Source organism: Echinococcus granulosus (assembly GCF_000524195.1).
Source record: "Echinococcus granulosus chromosome Unknown EG_S00012, whole genome shotgun sequence".
In the NCBI taxonomy this organism is placed as follows: Eukaryota; Metazoa; Platyhelminthes; class Cestoda; order Cyclophyllidea; family Taeniidae; genus Echinococcus; species Echinococcus granulosus.
In genome coordinates this window covers 734,516-760,995 of record NW_020170392.1, presented here as the reverse complement: position 1 = coordinate 760,995, position 26,480 = coordinate 734,516, and the positions used below count along the sequence as shown (strand labels likewise).

Genomic DNA, 26,480 nt, shown 5'->3' with positions numbered 1-26,480 from the left:
TACGATACCTCATTCACATCTCTACTGGCTAGGCAGAACCCAAATAATTATGATTGGGCATAGCTAAAGTGAGTACATTTTGGCAAGGAGAAGCAGATGCAAAGCCTTTTGTCTGCATAACCATTATAAGACCTGTTATATATTCGTTGACTCGCCTTTAGGTTAATGTTTCCATCACTAGCTGTAGACACACGTCCAAGGCAAGAGTATTACTCCTTTCCTCAAAACATTTTATTTAAAATAGAGCTGAATATTGAATAAAAATTACAAAAAGATTAGTGGCGCCCCGGCCAGCTATCTACTCATTTGCACGCAAATGCCGTGACAGGCACTACTGCCTCGTGAATGCTTTTATTACAGCACCGAATATGTTGTGATGGCCAACGATGAAGGCCTACTAAGTGACTTGCCGGGACCGATGCTCAAAAGGAAAGAAGTTTTCGGGACACCTACAGTTCCGTGATTAAGCTTCTGCTTGGAAACATGTATTCGAGGCGATGTGGGGAACTCCAGCCCTTATCTATTTTAACACTACATGTTTCATTCCGCAAAAGTGACTTCTTTCGTCTTCAAGAAAGATTTGGAAGGCATCAGCATATATTTTGCAACTATGGAATTGCACGTGTTAATGCTACAGCAATGCTTTATACGCTTAATTCCCAATTTTGATAATGGTCCACTTAGGAGCACCGCCATTGTACCTCCGCCAGAAGGCCTGCTCCTGGAACTCGCTAATAGTTCCAATTTCTTCTCTATATAGGCAGCGCGTATTATTATGCCTTTCGTCATGTCAGGAAAGACCCAAGACACTACACCATTGCACTCATTCCTTAAATTAAGTAGTCATAGAATTAAAAACTTGAAAAATCACTGTTTACTTAATTTAAAGGAGATGCGATAATGCTCGCATATTATTCCTTACATCTGGTTACAATATGTGGCCTATTCCCATTGTATCTAATAATGGTGCAAAAAATGGTAAAACTAATGCAGAATTCGGTAAACTCTGAGAAAGCCGTTAGCATTTGCATTTATTATACACATTAAACATCTCAATAACCTTACCGTTGCATTACTTCCTAATCATTAAACTTTTAAAATTTCTTTAAAGTTCGCATGTTTTTGACCATGCCTTGGGCTCTAATTTGAGTGTAAATAACGCGCAAGAATTTTAAGAAAAATTATTTGTTATGAGATTCTAATATTTCAATTAACTTCTGGCTGTTGCAAGTAACTCATTTACGAATTAATGTAAACAAAATTTGTTTAACTGAGCACGTGCATTGGCTTTCCGTCTCACATCCTCACAACTGCGAGTGTTGGCGTTGAGCGTGGCAGGATGGGGAAGGAGAAGACGCACATCAATCTCATTGTTATCGGTCACGTCGATTCTGGTAAATCGACTTCCACGGGCCATCTTATTTACAAATGTGGTGGGATTGACAAAAGAACTATTGAGAAATTTGAGAAAGAGGCGGCTGAGGTGCGTTTGCGACTTAGTGTGTGCACTTTGTAGATGGGCAAGTCCTCTTTCAAGTACGCGTGGGTGCTTGATAAGCTCAAGGCTGAGCGTGAGCGTGGTATCACCATCGACATCGCCCTCTGGAAGTTCGAGACTCCGAAGTACCTCGTTACCATCATCGACGCGCCCGGTCATCGTGACTTTATTAAGAACATGATTACGGGCACCAGCCAGGCGGACTGCGCAATTCTGGTTGTTGCTGCTGGTACTGGTGAGTTCGAGGCAGGTATTAGTAAGAATGGTCAAACGCGCGAGCATGCGCTTCTCGCCTTCACTCTGGGTGTGAAGAAGCTCATCATTGCGGTCAACAAAATGGATGCAGTTGATTACAGTGAAAAGCGCTTCCAGGAGATTAGTTCCGAAATGAAGGCGTACATTAAGAAGGTGGGATACAACCCCGATACTGTAAATATCGTCCCAATCTCCGGTTGGGTCGGCGACAACATGCTGGAGCCCAGTCCTAACATGCCTTGGTATAAGGGGCCCACGCTTCTTGCCAGTATCGATCTTGTCGAGCCTCCAACTCGTCCCGTGGACAAGCCCCTTCGACTTCCTCTTCAGGTGAGGCCTTTTTAATGGGGTTTACTGTCTAGGATGTGTTTAAAATTAGCGGTATTGGTACTGTTCCCGTCGGCCGTGTCGAGACTGGCATAATGAAGCCGGGTATGATCGTCACATTTGCTCCTGTCGGCATTTCAACCGAAGTGAAATCAATCGAAATGCACCATGAAGCCCTATCCGAGGCCGTCCCCGGAGACAACGTTGGCTTCAACGTGAAAAATATCTCTGTAAAGGACGTTCGTCGCGGTAACGTGGCTGGTGACTCAAAGAATCACCCTCCTCGCGAGGCTGCAGAGTTCACCGCCCAAGTTATCGTCCTCAATCATCCTGGCGAGATTGGTGCCGGCTACACTCCCGTTCTGGACTGTCATACTGCTCACATCGCCTGTAAGTTTGCCGAACTTAAGGAGAAAATCGATCGCCGTACTGGTCAGGTCAAGGAGACTAACCCTGCGAAGATCAAATCCGGTGATGCGGCCATCGTTAGAATGGTGCCCAGCAAACCAATGTGTGTTGAGGTGTTCTCGGAGTTCCCGCCTCTGGGTCGCTTTGCTGTTCGTGACATGAGATCGACTGTCGCTGTAGGCGTGATCAAGGCTGTAACCTTCAAGGATAAGGAAGCCAAGGCCACAAAATCTGCCCAGAAGGCCGCCAAGGCCAAAAAATAAGTTCTTTTGTATGCCAATAAAAGTTTAGTGGATGTGCGATTTATCACTGTGCTCTGCGACAGGTACTGGGTTAAGACCAGCTTGGGTTTTGCGGATTCCGCTTCTGGGTGGGACTGTTCTCCAAGCGCGGGATGGCGCGTGGTTCTTTGTCTCTCGTGCCGGTGCGCTGCCGCCGTTCAGGGCTCTCGCGGGCTTGCTCTCGGTGGGGTCCGGTTAGTGGCAGGGTGTAATGCGCGGGGTGGCCCGGTCCCCCCACTCCCGCGCTACTTCTGCCTTTTTCGTCTGGGTTCTAGCTCTTCGTTCTTACGTTACTGCTCCTAGCCCGCAGCAAGTAGTTTCTCGTGCAAGCTGGGGCGACCGTGGAGGCTTTGTGTCTAGAGTGACGTCAACGTTTGTTTTTGGGCGATGGTCGGCATGCCCTCCACCGGAAACCGGGACGGTGTGGTTGTGACAGCCTTGTGAATCCAATGATTTAGCGAATTTGGTAGATGGGTTCCGCAGATATGCCGATTGATGGAGCCCTTAGGTGCGCTCTTTTTCCTTCGGTCACTGTCATACCGTCGGTTGCAGACGATTAGGATGATGGGTTGTTTAATTTTCAGAGTCAACGTCCAATGTCTGCCCATCCCTAATTGATTAAACTCTTATTTTCAGCTTTCGTATAACTGTTAACTCTCTCGATATTATGCTAAGTTAACCGAGAAGTCTGTTAAAATAAGAGGGTAGCAAGTGCCTCTGACCACCTCCACGCAGCCTCTTGTAGGGTGAGCCGCCAGACCGAGTTAAACGGCCTAGGGACTAAAAATGCGTGACAAAGTGAAAAGGGTGTGATAATCGCGGCAACACCACGCGTTATCAATGCCGTCCGTGATTGGCTGAATTAGAACCATGGCTTTAATCACCTCTCAATTTGAGGTGTGATGAAGGTCTACCAAACGCACTTTTAGTTTGCTTTCTTACTGCTAACTTGGTAGGCTCTGATGACGCACACCTTTTCGGCATCCACAGTTATGTCGGTTGGCTAGCCTTGATCTCAGTTCATGCTCGCTATGCCAACGCCGTCATCGCTGGCTGGCTGGCTGGCTGGCTGCAAGGGGTGTGCACACGCACACACACGCGGTGGCCACGCTGCATGCACGTGGCGCGTGACATGACTCGCCAATTGAAAATCGATAAAATCGCGCGAACGCAACCCAGACCACACGCACGCGCGCACACATGCGCTGCATAGACGTGTACGAGTGTGTTCACACACGCACTGCGCGGCACGCGTTCCATCTCAGTGCACCCGCTGGCACGCCAGAAGCAAGGGGATCTGTGACAGGCTAACGTTAAGGCCTATCGATAAGTTCGTTTTTACGTAGGGCTCGGATTTTAAGCAATGAACGCTACATCCAAGGCTTGGATCAGCCAACAGTAGCAGTTTGAAAGGGGAGTTAGTATTCACTTTAACTTGTGCGGGAAATCAGGGACCCATGGGGTTTATTTGCTATGGCGCCAATGCCTGTCACAAGACTTTGTGAGATGGGGAGTCACCAGCCTGGGAGAGTTTGCTTCATAGTTATGTTTTATGCGTGCCTATACTTGAATGGTTGTTTACCCTTCCTACCGCACCCTCCCATGTTGTACCCAAGCCAAATTGTTGAACACTCAAAAGCAGAACATTAACAGGCTTTAGCCTTGACCCAGAGAAGAAAGTAGTCGCTGTTCCTGTCATCTTAAAGATAATAATTCAACACTTGCAGTATGACATGGTTTGGAAATGGTCTTTTAGTCAAATGGAATATTCGAGAGGGTCAAACCAAACTTTACGAGGTTGGCCTAATGCAGTGTTTCAATTAATACAAATTGGCGCCATTTGGTTGTAAACATTCAGCTAGCTAGCCTACTATTCTCCATTGACATTTAAAAACAGCAACCATGCACCGACTCGAATGCCTTGTTTCCTTACGCCAACGTGGCATGCGTCTGTGGTTGTATGCATGGTAGCTTTTCTTGCAAGAGTGGACTCAAGAAGCGAGGTTCCCCTGCCTGAGGAGTGGTGTAAGCAGCACAACAACCCACATTGAGGAATCGGTATGTGTACATACAGCATACAACAAATAGGGAATTAGCCGTTGAACCCAAGTAACCGAGTTACACGCCAAAAACATGTTTCTACTAAAAGGCGCGATGACCGGTGACCGGGATGCACACGCGCGACCATGGCACCGTGGTGCTTTCTACAAGTACTGTGACTACAATACCACCTAAAATTTAGTGAGAATTACACTTAGATTCAAAGGAAAAAATATCCTAGCTTAATGAAAATCGCGTAAGCTAGGGAATCGTTAATCAGTTGAATTACTCATCAAAATATGATTTTTGGCGACTCTACTTATATCTGTTAAGTAACATTGACCGCAGTTTCGCTCTTAAGATTGTGAGCTCATTCAAGCAAGTAATATTTATGTGAAATCACACTATTATTAAAATTTATTTGTAAAAATTCGAATCCCGCATGCGTGCATGCATGGACTAGGCGAAATTGTGAGTATTCGAGGAGGAAAATATGCTGGACCAGTTGGTTACAACAACAGAGGAGAGATGAAGTGAATTTGAATGACAGTAGGCATAAATGGGAAGAAGGAAAATACGATGAACGTTACCTGTAAAACTTGCGAAATGTGCCTCTCACTCAGATATCCTGAGAAATCAAGTTTACGACCAGAATCTAGGGTTACTAAATAAATGTGATATTGCATATAATTGCAAAACGCGCTGCATTGCCAAATTAGGCTTCTTCTTTTCTATGACTTAATCCTCTCTCCTAACGTCATGCTGGCACCTTGCATGTGTTATGCGACCATACTGCATCCCAAAGTAAAAATTTTACTTAATTCAATTAACCAAAAGAATTTCTAGGCGTTGAAGCAAATGGGGTTATATTCACTGCTATTCACTTATACACATCTTTTATGCGCCAGAATTTGTTACCAAAGGAAGACGGCTGCAGTCTTGCAGTTAATCCTTCCTCTGAGGTAAACCGCGTACATCAGCTACACCCGCGCTTGTCACATTTACAAAATATTCATTTTCATCATGCAGGTTTGTCTATTTGCAGAATTCACGCCTCATCTACAGCTAATGCTCTGTTTGCTGGTTGCACGGTCAGCAGATGGCCCGATGTGCTTGCTGGTCCAGCATATTCTTGCAACACCGCCTCGTGCAAATGTAAGCATAAAATTCACACCCTGGCGTGACATTTCAATAAGGGTAGCAGTTTAATCAGGAAATGCTCATATTACAAATATCCATCACGAATCCTCCTACAATAATTAAGTAAAAGTCAGAGTGATATGAAACACATGCATTTTTTTTAACGTAATATGAAGGTAAATGACAATTTAGTGTCGGGTGGAGAACAGAAGGAAAGCCCATTGATCAATCCGAAAGACAATGAAACCGAGTTCTTGGTGTGTGACGTAGCTAAAATAGAAAGGAATAGAGATAGGCCTACGTATTTGGGGAAAGTGTCAAAGCAGATGTTAATAGGCCTACACTCATTCCTTTAACACAATTTTCACGACCACTGGCTCAGTTTGCCCACGAGGTCGGGTTGTGTTTAACCAATTGAATGAAGACTCAACAATAGTTGATTAGCTGACCTAATAATTGTCAATATGTCTCTCAGTAGCAGTGCGCTATCAATGGAAAAGGCCTCAATGCGCGGCAATGCTCGGCAATAGTAATACGAATCTTTGCCGTACAAAGCAAGTGTTATGTGGTGACACAAATTTCAAATAATTCCTTAATGAACAAGCCTCCTGCCTATTACTCGCATACAATAGTTCTCACTGTAATACCTTAGACATTTGTTTAACTCTTCATTTTGGTTTGACAGCTGTTCCGAGCTCTGGCTTTGTAAATCCACTAGGTGGCGTTGCCGCCAGGCTAGGTCGGTAATCCTGGCGTTTCTCTGCATCGCAGTTCGTACTCTCCTCCAGTATTGTCTTTGTTCGTCTCTAGGAATGACTCTGGGGCGCTACATTGGTGACAACGGAGATTAAACACCAGCCTAGGTGACAACTTCTCTAATTTTTACTGCTGTGGGCATATGCTGCCGATGGGGAAATCTGCCATGACCCCTAACAGAAGGATTGAAAATGATGTCTACCTTTGGCAGCTACCACAGCCTATTAGCAACTGAAGCAATACTTGCTGTGGCCGTGAACCATCCGGAAAAGTTCACTTGGAACTGTCTATGATACATGTATGAAGATGTCAATTAAATGAACACGGGATGTCTCATCCACCTCTCTAGTAGCCGGGTAGAACCCGGATAGATAGTTAGATATGGCTGAGCAGCATTGAAGTGAGAATAAAGCGGCATGGAGGAATAGGCGCGAAACCCTATCCCCATATAATTATTTTAAACCCTATCCCATATTAAATGGCTCTGCTTTGGGGCCGGTATTCTTGTGACAAGCAATGAACCTACAAAATGGGTATTCCGTTCCCCCTTCTCCCAATACAGTGTCCAATTTGGACGAAACTCCAGATTCCGGCAGAATTACCAGGATGAATCAATGATCTCGCGGTCGGCTATCCCCTCAGTTCTGCACAGATTCAATGACTGATGCGGTTGGTTTGTGGGCGTTTTTACATACAGCTTCGATTACATCATGATAGCAAAAGCGGGGAGGCTGACCATGGGGAGGGGGACTATTTGTAATACTTTAATTCTTTGTTTAACTCTGTTTTGGTTACCTGGGCACTTAAGGTATGGCCTCCAGCCCTTGTATACGTCGGCAATACATGTTCTGCCCAAGTCACATGCCTACTTTTGCCCTCGGAGAAGTCTCAGGACTCTACACTTACAACTACTGATCGATTGGACAACTTTCTATTTGACATGATTCTAATATTTGGAAGTATCTCATTTCTGACTAATCAATTAAACATGGGTCGACTAACTAAACGTGTCTTAACTAAAGAGAACCGCGACAACAAGGTAAGGAGCTGGACGAACATCCCCGTAGCAGAAGAAGTACGGCAATTAATTGCTTATCATCACATAGAATGTAGACGATAGAAAGAGGTATACTAATTCTAAACATTATTTGACCAAATGAAGAGATGTAAAAGTGTTTTATTTCGATTCAACACCCCTCAACCTATTACGCTTTTCATTCAGCCTTAAAGAAAGTGATTCGCACAAATCCAACTCAGTTACACCAAAAGTTATCTAAAAACTAAGAATTTGGTGCACAAAGCAAGAGATACATACGTTTTAAAAGCCCCTAGCACATACCAGAAAAGAAGCAACTTCAACACAGTGCTTACGGTAGTTTAAAAACACGCCTTAAAGGCCGGTCTTAGTCCGCAACAGAGACCTATGCAGCGAAACAGTTAAATAGAAGGTAATGGTATCTAGGCTTCTGCCAGAGAGACAACTCACTGTTGTGTTGTCTTTTGGCCTGGTATTTGTAGCCCTCCCAAAATGAATCGCAGCTCACCTGCCGAAATCTCGTCCCACTACGCAGTGCCACAGAGGACCGTACTTCTCGTCGAACTGCTTCTTCACATAGGCCGCAACGTCTTTGCGGGTTGAAAACTGCCTCAAGGCCTCCTCGGCTGTCATCGCGGCGTAGTTGAGCATCTCCTCAGGCATGCAGAAACACTTGATGGTCACTCGGACGTCCCTCTCTGGTGAGGCTGTAATGGGCAGCATCGACTTCGACGATGGTGATTCCTCAGATTTTGTGCTTTTATTCCTCCGCATTGGATGTCCCTCCCGCTCTCTTTTGCTGTGAAAGTGTCGTCTTTGTGGTGTGTGCGTGATTCGCGCTCGAGATCACCCGCATGCGTTGGTGCTCAGTACTCTCCAACAGACAAATCCAGATTCATGCATGTGACTTTGCTGCTGTTGTTACGGCTGCTGCAGGTCAAGCATCATTTGTGTGCGTCTAAGGTCACTTACCGGGTGCTTTAGAAGTTAGTGAACTTTCTGAAGGTTTCATCGGATTCTCCAGGTATACATTATGGGTATGGTGTGGGAATATTCACATTTTCTTCCGACAGGTTGGTTTACCTTCCAATGGACTTGTTGCTACCTGAATTAATAGTTGTTTCATTTACGAACCCTAGAAGAATATCCGTTGAATACCAAATATTAGGTGGGGAATAAGAGAGATTGTGGCTTCGGGTTTATTCCCAGAGGTGCAAAGGGGTTGGGTAACTAGCAGCGTTGGTGCCACGAGCAGCGCTCCGTGCGACCGATGTGGTAGCCGAATCGCCAGACTGAAGAGGACACCACGACCCGAATTAAGGTAAATATTTTCCCACTACGAAGACATGGAGGCTTGGTGGCTTCATATAAATTCATTTTACTACACGAATTGTCTGGCCAATGAAAGTTGGTTTGTTGCCACATCGAAAACACCTGAAAGTAGTTGTTTTATAAACGCACAGGAGGACTGGACGACCAAAGCTCCAATTCGCCGGCACAAAGACCGATTTGCAGGGGACGAGTGAGGACATAATTGATCAAAAACACAAGTAGAGCCTCTGCTACTTTACCAGTATGGTATGTGTATTAGTTAAATCGTGCGCATAAGCAACTGCGATTGCAGTTTCACCATCTTCAAAGTCATTTGTGACTCATGAGGTGAATGGTTGCAAGGCAGTGAAATCAGGGCGGTCTTGGGGCGCAACATTGATGGCAATGGACAGCGAATCTGATCCTAAAGATCAGCAATCCCGACTTTTGTTACTGAATGATAAATCTTAATGTGGCAGAAGAAGGTTTTACACAGCGCATGGGAGAATCTGTAAAGACACCCTTAAAGAAGAGCTGAGAACGATGTCCATCTTGGACAGCAATTCCAATTCCATGTTCTGCGGGAGTATTGTTAACAACGGAAGCGATACTATCCGTAAATCACCTAAAAACCTTCGCTACAGAGCTGTCTACGGTGCCTGGATAAAGATGGTAATTAAGTGAAGACGCAATACCTCCTCCACATCTCTATTATTTAGATAGAACACAGATAGATATAGCTGGACAGCATTGAAGTGAGAATAACGTGGCAAAAAGGAACAGCCACGAAACCTTATTCCCACGAAACCATTTTTAACACCGTCCCTTAGTAAATGACTCTGCATTCAGGCCGGAGTTCGCACGACTAGCTATGGACATACGTGATGACTTGCACATTCCTCATTCCCCAATATGGTTGCCAAACTGGGCAAAAAACCCAGATCCAGTGGAATTACCAAGAAAGATTAGTGACGTTGCAGCCAGGTATCTGCGGCTGGTTCGTGGGTGTTTCTCTCTCGGTGTTGACTACCCTGTGGTGACCGAGGCAGGAGACTGACCAAGGGGAACGGTGGGGTCGAAACTCAAAGAAAGAGGAGGGCTATGCAACACATCAATTACCTGTTTAATTTCTTGCTTTGGTTACTTGAACACTTAAGACCCCACCAGGCCAGTGGTCCCAGCCCTTCTTCACCATGCCAATACATATTCTTCCCCGGTGTTGTGTCAGCTTTCGTCTCCAGGGCAGTGTCAGGGCGCTACACCAAAAAGAACTTTCATCGGGCACATTGCAAATTTTTCCGTACCTATGTCTTCACTGCTTTGTTTTGTGTTGAGGTAGAATAGGAATTCAAGAGTAATTTCTAGGATCTCGTATAAATTTTAAAATGGCTTAAGAAGATGGTAACTGCAAACGAAGTATTAATTTTATAAACAGTTTGAAAGTAAAAAAACAAAAAAACCAGACTGAAGTCCCTGAGCTGTCGACGTCCCAGTTTAACACCTCTAGACATCAGATATTCCATGATTGGGGTCTTAAGTTGCAGATATATCTGTTGAAAAAGTTGGATGAGATTCTGGATGAAGGGAGACGGTCGAAGGTGGCTATAGGTGTTACCTTTAACACTGCATACCCTTCTCAGAGTGGCAAATAATTCTTGCTTATGCATCACTAATGCCTTCATGAGGTCGTTAGACCAAGCCAAATAGGTAACAGCAGGTCAACAGCCCAAATGTGCCACTCATCGATTGTCTTGGCAATTTGACAATTTTCAAAAGCTTCATTATAATTTATTTGAGACAAAAAAATCGGAATTTTAAAGTAGGACATTTGTATTAGTGAAATAGAAGCTGCAGTAGTTCAAACAATTTGTGCATCAATTTCACCCAGCTTTGAAAATGTGGATTGTGAACTTATTCTTTTTCCCGTAGAAGAACTTTTCATCCTCCACCGTAATCCCAATACAATTAAGAAAAAGGCTTCACTTTATGCCAAATGCGACCGCCGCAACACTTGCCAAAACTTGATGGGTCATTTCGATCTGGGTAAAGTGAGAGCGTTAGGTCAGAGATAAGGTCACGGGAAGTGTAACAAAAGGATACCGCTTTGAATGAATTTTAATAAGACAAAAAGTGAGGTTGTACGGCGTCATCTTGCAAAATCAGCTCCGACAATGACCTGCCAGGGCCCATCAAAGTGGGCCTCCATTTGATCCTTAATGGAAATAGCGATCTCCTTCGCCTTATCGCTGTTCCTTGTGGCGTTGGCAATTGCCACCAGAGCACCTGCGGTGAACTCATCGGTCAACCAGTCGCTCATGTTGTCAGTGCCTTCGTTGAATTTACCGATGCCATTGAATGCTGAGTGCATTCTCTAGGCCGGCCAATCACTGGAGAGGGCGTGGACTTTGAAACAATAAATAATGAATAGGGACAAGAATCATGTTGGTAAGAATTCGATGCTAATGGCTGCGACAAATACTGAAGTCTTCACAGGTATTTTCATTCTCAAACATGTACATGTGAGGTGATCAGTAGACGCGCTCCTTACTGAGGCATGGAAATCATGGTGGACAGGAAGCATGTTCCATTGGGAGGTAGTTAGTGCCGGATTTATCGCCATATTAAACTAGGAAACGAGACTATCCGGAATTTCACCTTCGATATTTTGATTTTTACTGTTACTGCTTCAACCTTCGATAAAAATTTGCAACTACCACCTATAGGATAGACTTTGGCAGGGTCAGCAAAAAGGGTAACAAGAGGTGCCGAGGTCCGGCTCGTCTTTACGGCATTACAAGACACATGAGTCCAGCAGAGCACCTTTATCGGAAAAGCACAGAAAGGCCGAGAGGCCAGACATAGAGCTCCACACTACCAACGTAGCAACGAGAAGGGCACGTGAATTTAAGCAGGTGCTTAAGGAAAAAGCGTTCCGTTGCCAAAGGCTCGATCAGCCAATGTCCTTGATAAAGTGAACTCCACGACAATACGACAGGTGGATTGGGGCCATTGCGCTCTGGATCGCTGTCATGATATATTCAACACAACAAGCACGTCATTTAGAGTGACTAAGATCAGTTATTTCAGGTAAAAAGATCCTAAAAACAACTTACTATTTTGTTATCAGCACACGTAAGGACAACTGTCGAAAGCATCCAAGCCGTCTACTTTGAATGGATGTCATTGCGCTTAGTATCAGAAGTATAGGAAAACCAACTTTTGATCATAAGTCAGATCTTTTGCATTTAGTGATCTAATCTTTCAATATTATCTCTTCGAATTTCGTCCGGATGGAATTCAGTTGTAGAACGTTCACAGAGACAATTGGGAGTGACCAACCCGGGGTCCAGGAGGGACGACTAGAATCCAACAACATCAAAATTTACACATAATTATCAAAGAGCTATGTAGGGGATTTAATTACATCGCCATAAATAATAACGTAAACGCTTGTCTTTCGAATTCTCTGGTATCCGCCTACAACATTAGTAAATGCAGAGACTATAAATTTGGCGACCTTTCGAAGCCTCAGTAGCCCATTGTAGTCCACCTTGAGAGCGCTGACGTCAATGGGAGGGAAAAGCATCCTTACAAGTAACAACTCGGATCAGTTGACAAAACATCCAGAGGTAGTGCAGCGAATCACCTTAATTTACGCAAAACTGGTGGAGTGACTTGCAGACGTTACAGTTTTTTTGTGATCAAGCACCGATGAGTTCCACATACCTTTAGAAAATGCCTAAAACTCACTCTTATGGCATAGTAAAGGTAGAAATATAAAAACTTGCAGCTTTTATAAAAGAAATTAAATGATGACAGGCGGATTATCAAAGCATTTTATTTGCTAATGACTTTAATACCAAATTAATGTTCATGGAGCGCCCTGAGACTTCCCTAAAGAAGGAATGAGGCATAATACTTGGGCAGAATGTGTACTGCCGACACACAGGATGGTTGGGGACTACAGGCATGGCTTGGAGGCCATGCCACCCGGCAGAAGTGTAAGGGCGGAGCTTTGAGTGCTCGCGAAACTCAAATGCAGCGTTAAGGAAGGAATCAAGGTATTACACAGCCTCTCTCCTTTTGATCGTCGCCTTCGGAGCTGCCTTAACCAACCTTCTGTGCCCACGATCACAACGGCGTCGGTGCTGTAAGAAAACCTTCCTCCTCAACAGATCATCCGCACCCGTCATCACATTTGCATGCAAATGAGAAGATATTTGATAGAAGCGTAACTGATTTCCCTTAAAACTCCCACAGGATCTTGAGTTTCCTCCTGTTTGAAAAATATATCGGGGGAGGGGGGAATGTCCATCAACAGTCGTAAGAACACCGGTCCAAAGGACGGGGCTTAAAATAGTTTCGTGAAAATGAGGTTTCGCGTATGTCCAGCCATCTATCTATCTGGGTTCCATCCAGCTAGTAGGGCGATGGAGGTATCGCGTGTTTACTTAGTTGACATTTTCATACCGGTACCGTAGATAGCTCCGTAACGAACTTTTCTAGGTGGTTCACGGCTAGTGTCGCTTCAGTTGGTAATAGCCTTCCTGCAAAACACGGGACTGGGGTAGTTGCCGAAGGAAGACGTTATTTTCAACGCCACTGTTAGGGATAATTACGGATTTGCCAGTCCGCAGTACATACCCTTCTTCCTTCGCGTTAAGGTTTAGGATTAATTAATAGAAATTAGAAGAGTTATTCTTTAGGATTGATTTTGCTTTTGGCTGCCATCGCTGTAGAGTCTCCAGACTTCTCTGAAGAGGCGTAGAGAAGAGCTGTGGGCTACAGGGATGACCTGTAGGTTACGCCGCTCAGCAGAAGTGGAATCTCGCAGCCTTCAGTGCCCGTGAAACAAAAACGAAGAAGTAAACAATTAGTGTCGCAATGTTATCAGTGACAAGTAAATTTTAATGATCAAAAATAGAGCAACTTCCTGAGTGTAATGCGTCCGTTTCTTGGTGGCAATTTCTGCTACTGCACCTTTTCGAAATCGTCAACAGATTTAGCAAGTTTCCGCGCCTTTAGAACCGAGTCAAGCTTGGGAATGATCATGTAGAATTCGAAATCCTCACTACTTTCCTATTTTTGGCCAGAAACGATATTTTGGCGTTGTGAGCATCCCAACAGCAACTGCGGGTCCCAACTGAGTGTAATTCATTTAGCCGCGGCACCAAAACCTTCAAATTTACTATCCGAATCACGATCAGTTTCAACGACACACACGCGGACGCCACATGAAATTCCTCACTCGAGGCACCGAAGTAGCACTGGAAACGGTGATGACTTTCTAGTTTGCAATCCCTTAGTTTTTCTTTGATCGACTTATTTATTCATCCCAACGATCCCCTATCCACACGAACTCATAAACAAAGGCAGCCCATTCATTGGCTCCCCACTTCATGCTGGCACATCACCGTCTCCCAAATTCGCTTATTCAACTATAGACACACCCTACGGCAGCGATTTGTCAGGGTGCTCTGTTGGGGGAATAACACACACCGTTGTTAATGCAAAGGCGTCACAAAGCTTCGCACACAGTGGTTGTATTTACACAAAGACGGCGTGAACGAGACGAGTGAAACGATGGGAATGACAGCAGCGCAGCCGCGAGGGCGCTAATAAAATAAAAGGGAAGCAGCCCACCTTCGAGGGGAAGGGGAGGGGGGAACGAAGGTGTACAAAGTGGAATATGTGCGTGTGTGCCCTCTGCGTTGTGCGAACCTCGCAGGCGGTTACAAGTCTGATCGCGGAGTAGTAGCTAAAAGGCGATAAAAAAGTCTCTAACTGTTCGTCAACCCCTTGACCGAAAAAGAAATAATTCTTAAAGAAAAATACAAAAAGCTGTGTATAAGGCACATGTAATGCCGATCTTCAAAATGAAGGCAAGATGGAGCTGTGAGGCATTCGAGCTGCTTCACCATGATAACAACCAGGGCCCCAAAGAGACAATACACATGATTTGAAATGAAAGTGTACCAGAAGAATAAATGAGGAAGACACCACGAAAATGACCACGATTTAGGGTCTACGAAAGTGTAACTGGATAAAGTGGCATTCTTGTTAAGCACTTCTGCCAAAAAATAAACGATCGAGTTTGAAGACAGGTAGTACTTAAACATGAGTACTCACTCTTAGGTTCTGGAATGGTCTCAGACTCCTCGGTGGCTGATTGCTCTAAAATAAAGTTTTCGATGAAATAATAAATTAGGGACCGCATTTTGAAAGAGCAGAAATCACCAGACGAACTTTAAACTACAAGTTACACTAAGGCTCTTCTACCACAAGGTAAGATGAACAATAAAGGGAATAGGAAGGGAGTTAACCCGCTTAAGAAGAGGTAGCCGTGGGCCGCTTCGATACCAAAATAATGTAATTTAAATTGGCAGGCAATGGATGGAAAAAAAGACTTAGACCATGGAAAACGGGCAATGTTTCGCAATCCACGGAAAAGAAATCAGGTAGAGATTACCCACAGTCCAAAAAACTTGTATAAAAAGCATTAAGGAAATCCGTGTGTCAAGTAGACTAAGCAAAAAGGAGGACAAAAGTAACTAACGCTATAATTTCATAGCGATAAAATGCCGATAAATTTTTACCTTCTTCCACTTGAGGAGCTTCAACGACCGTAGCATTTTCCGCAGTCGCGTCTACAATGTTAAAAATTCAATCAGCATTGGTAAATCTGTCCACTACGCTGGATTTTTCCATGGAAAAAGACCCTTTTTCTGCAAGCGTGGGAATTCGGACAAAAGGTAAAAGTTTTCACTTGGGTACACAAAATGTGGGCAATGGTGAATCCCGATACCATCCAAACGTCTGAAGTAAGAGCCGGGCCACCTACTAGGGGATTTGGAGGTCAACCAAAGCCCATCTTTAACTAATCATCCAAAGAATCTACGCCTAGAAGAAGGCAGCTCCAAGAGACCGGAAACGAAATCCGACTTCCGTTACACTGCCTACTAGAGGTTCATTTGCACACAGTGCGAATCATTTTGAAGAGAAAGGCTATTTTATTGTCGCAGATAGTAAACGTCATCAATAGGGCGATGTATACAGTGGACCCACAAGAGCATCTCTTTTGTCACTTTGCCTGACCCCTCCTTCAGACCTAGAAAGTGGGCAACGAAGTCACCTTTGTAGCGTGTTAGGTGTCGAGTTTAATAGGGCCGCTTCACCCCGATTCAGACACGTTTTAATACACCTTAAATATGGGACAAGAAAGCCAATTTCACCTCGAAAATGTGCGAATCAAACTAGACATGCACGAATCCCAACAACTTTTGAGGATCTAAAGAGTGACGTCACCAAAGAGGAGAGTTAGAAATCGGGAAAAGTGGCCGGTCAGAAATAGAAGGAAGCACATATCTTGGTGACTATTTTTACAAGAATTATCAAAAGAATTCATCCCCCCCGAGCAAAGAAAGCACTTACTGCCAGCGATTTCAGCTTTACGAGCAGCCTCAGCAAGGGCAAGCTTCTTGATATCGAAGAGGCGCTTGTAGGTGGTGAACCAAATCTCCCCCTTATGCCCAAAATAATCAAGTTTCGCATCCAGCGCCGCCGTACGCTCCATCACCGTCACCAGACGCACTGGGGGGTCCGCCCTGCGGTCACAGTTCGCCAACAACGTGCGCACCTCCATCAACCACGTCTGGGGAGAGAGAAGAGTAAAGGGATGAGAACCAGATTGCCCCTTTTCTCACCTATTGTCTGGCGTGTTTTCAATCGTACAGATTACTTGGCCAATTCTGTTTAGACAAGTGACTGTAATTACGACTTCCAAATGCTCCCAGTCACCATACTAGTGGCACTACATTTGATTTACTCAAACCTGTACATTAGTAATGAACTTCCCATAATAGTGTATTTTAGTAGTTCTTCAGGGATGTCTCAGAGCGCTGCATGGGTAGCAGCGATAATGGAATGAAAAAAGCCTAGTTTTATTTGCTTGATACCAAAGCTAGATGCCACAAAGTCCATGTCAATGGCTAATCGTATGCATCTGAGTGATGCGATAGCTTTGGGAACGGCCATTGTGAGCCTGCCCAAAGTGCCTATATGCAGACACACGAATTATTGAAAGAAGTGGTCTCCTCTACGGTCCCAGCAACCGAATAGCGCCCAGACAGAGAAATGGAGTGGAGCAAAAAAGATGGAGGAATACAGGCTGCAACAGAATAGTAACCCTTGGCTGACAGCGTTTACGTTTAGGAACTTACTGGATTACATGAAGTGATGCAAGACAAAGTCGAAAAGAACTTTACACATATGTAAGGCCATTCGCTAGTGCGCACACCGATAAATTGTGTGCCAACCATAGAGTGACACGATAATTAACTGCACCAATTGCGTCTAAATTACTACCGCAAGACGGAGGAAGACAGCAAGCAAACAGCCCAGGTGTAATACGTAACACCTCCCTTTTCACCTTAGGTAGTAGGTAGCGAGCCTTATTTTAATACCATTTTCGGTTACTTTCAACTAATCGTGTCTATTTCGATTCGAAGGCTGGTTCTAGTACACCTCAAATAAGAGAATAGAATACGGTGACAAATTCGGCCATCTCAATTCTTCATGTCTCTCGGTAGTAAAAAGAGTGGAAATACAAATAACTCTGGCGATTGGATGCTCCATAAACTATGTATGAAGCAAACGATTTTTAATAGTACGCTAAAGTAAGAAACAACGAAGTCGTTTACCGGAGCACTTGTGCTTATCGAATCAACTATCCCATCTTGAGGAGTTTCTCAGAATGAAAGAGGCGGTCAGATACAACTCGTAAGACGTGATAGCCGGTTGGTGGCTAGGTGAGTTTGGTGAGCAGGTGTTCACATTCTGTCCTTAAGCATACTTTGAGGAGAGCTGCATCTGCGAACAAAGTGCGCTTGGGCGAATCATGATCCTGCCAAGCGCCAATGCTGGTCTGCCTTACCTGCTAGCTATTTCGATAGTTAATCACCAACACGCCTCACATAACTTTTTTGCAGCAGAAATCCACTGAAATTGAAAAACTCATGCATACTCCAATAGTTCTACCTAGTATGTCGGCTTTGACTTTGAGGATTTCAAAACCTCAATATCTCAGATAAATACACTCTCAAGGGAAGCTCGACAACTGCATCTGCCAATATCGCTTCAAAGCATGCGAAAATTGGCGGTAAATGATACTTTCATAGGTCGTTGACCCCGAATAAACTGCTTGCCATTGCTTACAAGTTATAAGAAGTACGGAGGATAACATGCAAAAAGATTTTCAGTCTCTCTATGCCCTGCTCACCAAACAGAAACGCACCTGAGTCTCGGCAATGAGTTTCCTTAGTGCCTCAACCTCCTCCTGGGTATAGATGGGGAGACCCACTTTCTTCTCCTCCTCCTCCTTTCCAAGCGTTTCGTTGAGGGCCTGGACGAACTCTGAGGCAGTGACAGTCTCGAGTGCACTATTGGCACGCATTACAATGCCGATAGCCTGCGCCTTGGAGGTCAACAATTCTTCCAGCTTGGTCATGGCTGCTGGCAGCTCCGCAAAGGCCCGCACCCGACGCTTGTAGGGATCCACGACTTCGCGCAGCTTGGCCAAATGCTCCTCCACCACCTATGAGACGAAAAAGAATGGTGATTATGGCAACAGTCGATGCGCATTTGTTTAAGCAATGAAACTAGAAAAAAAGTGGTGATTACTCGAATGTCACGTGATCGCCTTTATGCTAAATAAGCTGCCCCGACACATTAGCATGACTTGACAGCTGTTAGCGCCTTGAACTAACACTTTCATTAGTGGTGTCACACGCACGGATTGCCTTAATAGTCTCACCCCAGTCCAGTATCACAAGTTCGTGAAATGTTTCCGAACAGTTTAGCATAATGTGTCACACCAAGTTGTGTGGGGAATGGACTGGTTGAGTTAAAAATAATAAAATAGACTTAGCTTATGAGCAACAGTCCCAATGGCCAGTTCAATGGGACATTGAGACTGTGATAATCGGTCCCCCTCCCCCTAAAATTCCATCAGCAAACGCTTTATATTAAAAAAGAGTGAATGATGGGAAGGGGAGACGCCAGAACGTCGCTCCGGCATTTAACCGATCATAAAACTCGCACTACCAGCCCCAATGAAGTTACTTATAGGCGTATAAGAGCTAAAAATCCTTCACCAATACTTCCGAACAGAATGCATGCAAGAAGACTAATAAGATGTACCGATGCGATGCGGTTTAATGCATTCGACTGCGTTTGTGATTAAAACAGCCAACGCTCCCAGCACTGTGGCTCGTCCATACCGCTAACATAAACTATGACGCTTAAAGTTCCATAAGGGCCTGTTTGGATAGAATTACGACTGGTTACGCAAGCGAGAACACGGAATTTGCGAATCTACAATTGATACACTACTTTACGGAGTACAAGTAACACGAGAAGTCACCAAATGCAGCATTGAAAAGAATCAAAGCCCTACCATCTCTAGTGTCTTAATTACCTTGTTCTAATTCCAACTTACATGTAGACCCAGTGTCTGTTCAATGATTACAAGAATAGGACTAATACAGAGGGATGAGATCATTGACCTAAATCAAAATTTTAAACATTTGTAAACACAATTAGGCCATTAATTACCGATTCAATGAGGTTGAATATTAGCCATGAAATTGAGCCGAAGCCAAGCATTGCACCGTTTTATCAAGTCGAAGAATGCTGAAGTATGCAGAAGGTAACACGGATATCCACTGAAAGCGTTACATCGTGACTCCCAACACAAAAATGCCCTAATCACTATTTCCCGAATAGACTCACACTAGAAAGAAAACTTGACAGACGGACGCTGTCAAAGTTGACGCGATGCCACGCCGTGAATAGAAATTCAGCGCATTACATTTATCCCCTTAAGAAGAGGAGGCTCAAAAAGGGGCATGTTTTTGCTTGAATGGTACGAAATAAACATGGCTCTGACTATGGCTGTCGTGCGTTTAGCCACTCAGTTCATCTTCCATCCGCAGCCATTGGCGTCACAGAACACCGCCCATATCCGCCTTCCCCTCCATAATGCTTGTGTTACAAGAAAGAATAAGTACATGACCAGATTTGTACCGAACAAGAAGGAGAGAAAGAGTAAAAGTACCGATCGGGGCGCGTAGTGTCCTTCCTCATCATACCACCGGGAGGTCTCATCGACGGTGGCACTTAGCGCCTCCAATTCTACCTCTGTGGCATGATTGTCAAAGGAAATCTCGATGTCGCTCAGAGTTGTAAAGATTGTTCGTTCCAAATCATTCTTAGCCGCATTCAACAAGTCGCGCTCATTGTCGGCGGCATCGTATTCCCGTAGACTAAAAAAGAATAAGCAGGTTGAGGAAAGGAGTAGAACCGACGCCTCAGGAGATGATCCAACCAACCCTACCAGATGATTAAGAAGTGACAAGGCTGATTCAATAACTGGAAGGTATCAAGGCTAGCACTTCAAAAGGCAGTTACAGTTCGAACCACGTGACTAATAACCAGGTCCAGTAGATCAAAAAATATCAGCATTGGTTAAATCTGGCCAACACAAAAATCTGCTCATCATAATTAATATCAATGATTGAAAATGGTCAGATCTCGGTCACTAAAGGATGCGCGAGTATGCACTACATTTGTCACGGCCTAGTAGCAACTGTGCACAGCTATTTGTAAATAAACCATTCTTTTGATTAAAAACGCTCGTTATGATGATGAAAGAAGCTATTTTGACGATTGAATGTCAAACATTCAGTACGACAGATTTTTAGACTAGAACTATCAAAAGTGATGGGGATGAATGTGTAGGTTTAAAGAGATAACAGCAACATCATAGAGAAATACAGGCTGCACGGACACCTTCAAAGGCGGAGAAAAAGGAATGAAAACCACGTACATGGCCATCGATGCACCGACAGACTCCACTGGGGGACTCACAAGATCAAGGATTTGCACTTGGAACGACAGCGGATGAATCAATGTCTGAAGAGAAGAAATGGTCAAAATTAAGTCCAGTTGGATTGAGCCTTGGAGGTTCACTGCCTGACGATCAGATTTCGCCCAGTCTACCAGCGAAAACTATTTTACCAACGGATTGGGCACGTGTAACATTCAAGTAAAAATAACAAATAAAGCAAGTAACCTTTGTCTGTGGAGCAGTCGCGGTTGCATTGGCAGCCGTCGCGTCTGAGTCATTTCGCATCAATGGCTGGGTCTTCACATAAGAACATAACAAAACACAACAAGTGAACACAAAACCGAAGCAATGACAGGAAATGCAAGGTATAGTCTTTTCCCACATACTAACCTCGTTATCTCCTCTCGTTTGCTCCAACGCATCCGGAGGCTTGGCCTTGTCCTCCGATGCCTTTCTTTCGCCCGATCCAAAGAGATTCGAAATTCCGTCGGCGAATTCTAAGAGAGAAAAATACATTTGAAAAGACACACAGACATTTTCTTTGGCCCATTTCTGCAAACAACGGTTAGAGGTACCAGGCTTCTGCTTTAGCAATACTAGTCCACTGAAGAATTGGAATAACTGTTCGAAAATACGAGGTAGGCGGAGAATAATCTGCTAGTAAGCAGCCCACCTAAATCAGGTACCACTTTACAAAATGGCGTAAATGCAATCAAACCTGAACTAGTGCCGAAAACAATTGCCAGAAAGGATGGACAAAAACGGCAAAATAAATGGGTGAACAACAGGCTTCACTAGTGCCTACCATGATGGAATAAAAAATCGCTCGCATGAACTACTTTTGTCGGTCGAATGGAGCAGTTAAAATCTCTAGGGTGAACTATTGCGCAAGTCCTTAATGCGTGAGAAATCTCAAACTTACAAAAAATAAAAGAAAATTTCAAAATATGAATACAGGTAGGTGTGTGGGAGTGGGAACGTTTCCGATTGCAAACTTTACAAGGGAGGTGTAGTAAAGAGGGCATGCAACACAATTGACTTACTATTTATCCAGCGGAATGCTACAGATCCAAACAACAATAGGGGAACTCGCTTCTGACAGGCACGATGAAGTGGTGTGACCACACAAGCAAAAAGATGCGTACAAGGGTGTGAAACTTACTTTTAAGGGTAGAGGTCGTACCGTTGCTTTTATTTTGCTGTTCCTCATGAGTCATGATGAGGTTGACCTCGGAGAGCTGGAGGATACCGCTAGCATCCAATTCCAGATGAGTCTTCACTGCTTGAGCTGAGTGTCCACTCTCCTCAAATTTCTCTATTACTGCTTTCACGTCCAAGATGCTCACATTCATAACCGCCTCGGCTCTGTTAAGGTACCTGAAAGATGAGAACTCGCGCGATGAGATCGTGCCCACTGATAATTTCAGTGGAAAAGTTATCGCCAACTAACCTGGAGAGATTTTCAGGGGTCTCAGAGTAGTGAACCTGGAAGGAGATGTCTTTCTGCGGCCGAGGGAACTTGATGGTGCGCTTTTGTGGAAAGGGGTTACTGGCGGGGAAAAGGACGCGGGTGATAAGTTCTCCCTCGGCAGAATTTGTGTCATTGTCAGCGGAGATGCGCGGTAAAGTGACCTGCATTAAGAGATCGAAAGATGAGTCCAAAACACAAATTAGAGACCTTATGAAAGGGTGAGGGTGAACTCACAGCCAGCGGATAACGAGTTGACCCGCGAAGGACGATTTTTTTCACCAGAAAACCGCGAGTGTTGGAGGCGGCCTGGTAGATCGCGCCCATGGCTGCTGCCTCATCCGAATTCACATTCTTTCCCAGCGTTTGCCTTGAGGAAAATGGAGGTCAAAAATGTAACACTCATAAAAAAAGCACTGATAGGCTATAACCCCAGCAAAGCAAGCCTTCAACTGTGACCCCGAACAGTCAACTACAGCACTTCATACTAAATCGGAATGCCGCCTCATATCTCGCATACTCCACTCAAAACAAACGCGGGTTTGAACGGAAATGGTGACGCCTAGCAAAAGGGAGGACGGTAAAGTGATGAGAGAAACTTAATAACTTAGCACCATGGGTCAATAGTAAACAATCTTATGTTTAATGATTTACTACTGAAACATATTGCACCAAAGTAGGCCAGGCATGAATGACGATTTACAATACCGACTAGTCTGATAACTATCAGGGAGATGGTGACTGATACAACTTAGTCCAAGTAAGCAAGAACGAAAGAAACGCCAAATAAGTGATTTTATGCAAATGTCACCTATCATGTGTCAAGCCTTCAAAGAACACAATGACACACAGCCCAACAAAATTTTAACAGTGGAAGTTACTGCCCAGAAATGGGTTAAAAAGATAGACATCGCGTTCAGGAAGGCTTATTCTTGATAATAAAGAACTGAGAAGCGTCATTAAGAATGACGCGTCGCCCAAGACTTTCATGAATGTTTCGGTTGAATGATGGAACAAATCGGTTGGATTTACAACAGCTGAGAGGGGAAAGTCATGGAAGCACCGGGCAAATGGATTCACCCACTTATCATATATTAACAGACAGCAATAGGTCTTAAAGACTGCAAATCATTAGTACTTCACTTTACTTACAAACGTCTTAAAAGTGCGTCGTGAACTTTAGAGTGGTTGCCAACGTAGTGCCTTGTTGTGCGGATTCACCTTTGTGTTTCAACCTTAGATAAGCGAATAAACAAGTTGATGGTTGTCCCCAAACCATCCACACACTATTTGCACCACACGTCTGGGGCACGTACCAATTCACACGCCCAGAAGGTTATGCTTTGTGTCGCTGTGTTTGTAGTGGACTGTGGACAAAAGCGTTCGCATACTGAAGTGCAAAGAGTAATTACGACCGAGACCCATCTACGCAAGATAGCATAACTCAAAGTTAAGACAAACTTTTGTGGAGGAAGGAACGTGGTTAGTCAACCAGTCTGGAGAAAGGGCTATTCTCAAGGGACAACGTAAGCCCTCGTACTGCCTACCTTCAGACTTAGCCGTAAAAAATTTGCACATTGGGATACAATGGGGGGGAGACGTTTCCTTCCCTCTCCTTTATTTTTCATATTTGCGTCACATTTTTGTTTTCCGATTGATTGCCACTTCTCTTGGTGTTAAATAAACAGATGCAAAGGAGACGTTTCTTGAATAAGAGCGTGATAGAAAAAGAGGCGACAGATCTAGGTTGTTTGATTCTAGAGAATAAACGTTCAATTAACGTGCAATTTACCTATCATAATGGTAATTACTTGTTTTAACCCTCAAAACCATATTGAATTATTTGATTGCTTTGAATTGGCATCAGAAGAAGCCATATCTCATGCGATGCTCGAATTGAGGGTCAGAAAAAATAGCATATTCATAGAAATTTGACCTTAGGACGATGCACTACTATATTTCGTTTATTGAATCGCTATAAAGCAAAATATTTAGAAAACAGAGGACGAGACGGGTTCGCATTACATGAGCAGACATTTTGGTTCAAAAATTAGCATTGAATGGCTTCAACTCTAAAAGTACGTCCTGTCTCGGGCTTAAGGCCAACGAAACCCAGAGCCTCCGTTTTGAGAGAACGCGAGAGCCCACGAGAGGGCATATATTAATCTGAGAGTAATAAAAAAGGCGGGACATTTAATCCAGTGATCCTTAACAAGATAATATCCAAAACAAGTGTCATTTTGTCCAATCAATGTACTTTGTCAATCCTAAAGTACTTCTGCAATTCCTAGCACAACTGGAGGGAAGTGAGGAAGTACAATTAGTAAGTGAAAGGAGGATTAATTCATAAGGCCTGCGTAGCATAGATCAAGGCACAAATTCAGAAAGACGTTATGCTTCACATTACATTGGAAGAAAACAATAAAATACAACCATGATTCTTGAAGGATATGATGGCACCTAGCAAGAAGGCGACATGAAGGACAGCGAAGAATAAATTCGATGAACACTGATAAAAGGCAGGACAATTTGTACAACAAACTTTGGAAAGATAGCAAAAAAATTAGGTCGTAGTTTATTCCGATTGAAGTATGCAAAAAGTAAACAAATACAGTAAAAAATGAGCCTTATTGTTTAAAAGGATTGTGAACAATAACAGCACAGAACCCAACTTCATTACGAAGATCCCAATAAGTAGGGAGAATGCATACTGTAGGTAAGCTTCATATTCTGTTTTACGCAGATAATTTGACGGGCGAAAGTTGAATTGCATGGGGAATTAAAGACAGAATTGATAAGCATAATTTGAGCGTGCACTATGGTTTTAAATAATACAGAATCACAACAAAATAGGAATGAAACTAATTTTAGATCAAAGACTAGGGAGCGTAGAATCCTGGACTCTGGAAGAGTTTAATGGCACTAAAATGGAAAGAAAAGGAGAGTGGACATACATTTTAGTCGCAGAGAGGATGGCCGACTGGATGACGGGGATACGTGAACCACCCCCAAAGACGATGACTTCACGAATGTCCGACAGCGTAGAGGCGGCGGCTGCGGGAGAAGTGGCGGCAGCGTGCAGTGCTGCTTGGATAATGAGGGGCACTCGTGCCACGAGATCCGCGCACATAGCCTCCAACTCCAACCGTGACACCTTTACTTGTAGGTCGAGGCCATTATAAACCTCCTCCACCTAAGACACAGGGTAGAAGCGGTAATGATGGAGGCTTCTGATCGATAGAAAAAAAATCCTGTAAAGTATACACAGGCTTAGCCTGATCGTACGATGACCTACACCTCTTTCACCTGCCATGCAGTAGGCGATAGCTTAGCCAATTTTCCATCTTCTAGAGACGAGAGAGGAGGTGCTTTTTAGCGCCTTTTTCCAATCCTTTTATTGCTCCAGTCAAAAGCGTGAACGCAAACTGAGTGAGGCATGTTCTATTTATCTACTCTTTAGAGGCTAGCAAACAATATCATCCCAATGACGTCGTCACTAGCTTAGCCAGTTGAAGAACCCTTACTTTCGTTAGACGCAAAATGAGGCTGAGGACACTGAATTTGTACACTCTCCACTAACGATATAAGACGATGGTGATGATGATGACAGGTTTTCATGTTGTACGGGGAGTAAATCATATGGAGGTTTGTTGGTCGAAAAATCCCCATAATCCACCCGTGAGATTACACAACTAAGGAGAACTAAAGTAATAAGATAAGCTTTGTTTAACTCCTCTCCCTCAATGTCACCAGCTTGGTTTGGACCCTCACAAAGTAAGAGGAAACGCACAGTGAAGACTTTGTTTGCACGAAGATAAAGACTTTAGATATGCACACACCTCAGAATTAACAACTAAGCGGGGGCGCCTTAAATGCCCTCTTCATTATGCTTATTGTACGCACACAAAGGAAATGATTGACCACATTATCATTCGGAGATAAACATAAACCTTCTAAAGAGGACTTTTTCAAACCCAAACAAATGCACTAGCTGCTTGTGAACCAAGATTCCCCAATTACACTCATACAATGGGAAAGATCATATACTCGAGATG

The 26,480-nt window shown here is 44.0% G+C and overlaps 3 protein-coding genes across 3 annotated transcripts; 1 reads left to right on the top strand and 2 right to left on the bottom strand. All coding sequences in view use genetic code 11, as the record gives it.

The window, feature by feature from the left end:
* Nucleotides 1–1,339: 1,339 nt before the first annotated feature.
* Nucleotides 1,340–2,751, top strand: EGR_02642 (Elongation factor 1-alpha; the record flags this gene model as incomplete). The annotated part of the gene is made up of 3 exons (XM_024491891.1): nucleotides 1,340–1,483; nucleotides 1,517–2,083; nucleotides 2,116–2,751. The coding sequence occupies 3 exons, from the start codon at nucleotides 1,340–1,342 to the stop codon at nucleotides 2,749–2,751; spliced, it is 1,347 nt and encodes a 448-aa protein (XP_024353706.1).
* Nucleotides 2,752–6,137: 3,386 nt separating this feature from the next.
* Nucleotides 6,138–8,515, bottom strand: EGR_02641 (Dynein light chain LC6, flagellar outer arm; the record flags this gene model as incomplete). Its single annotated transcript, XM_024491890.1, has 2 exons — nucleotides 6,138–6,219; nucleotides 8,250–8,515. The coding sequence occupies 2 exons, from the start codon at nucleotides 8,513–8,515 to the stop codon at nucleotides 6,138–6,140; spliced, it is 348 nt and encodes a 115-aa protein (XP_024353705.1).
* Nucleotides 8,516–15,077: 6,562 nt separating this feature from the next.
* EGR_02640 (Hypoxia up-regulated protein) lies at nucleotides 15,078–25,555 on the bottom strand (the record flags this gene model as incomplete). Its single annotated transcript, XM_024491889.1, has 12 exons — nucleotides 15,078–15,226; nucleotides 15,649–15,699; nucleotides 16,484–16,703; nucleotides 18,345–18,644; nucleotides 19,548–19,614; nucleotides 20,200–20,373; nucleotides 20,937–21,022; nucleotides 21,348–21,454; nucleotides 22,120–22,334; nucleotides 22,408–22,589; nucleotides 22,663–22,795; nucleotides 25,380–25,555. The coding sequence occupies 12 exons, from the start codon at nucleotides 25,553–25,555 to the stop codon at nucleotides 15,078–15,080; spliced, it is 1,860 nt and encodes a 619-aa protein (XP_024353704.1).
* Between the last annotated feature and the right edge of the window lie 925 nt (nucleotides 25,556–26,480).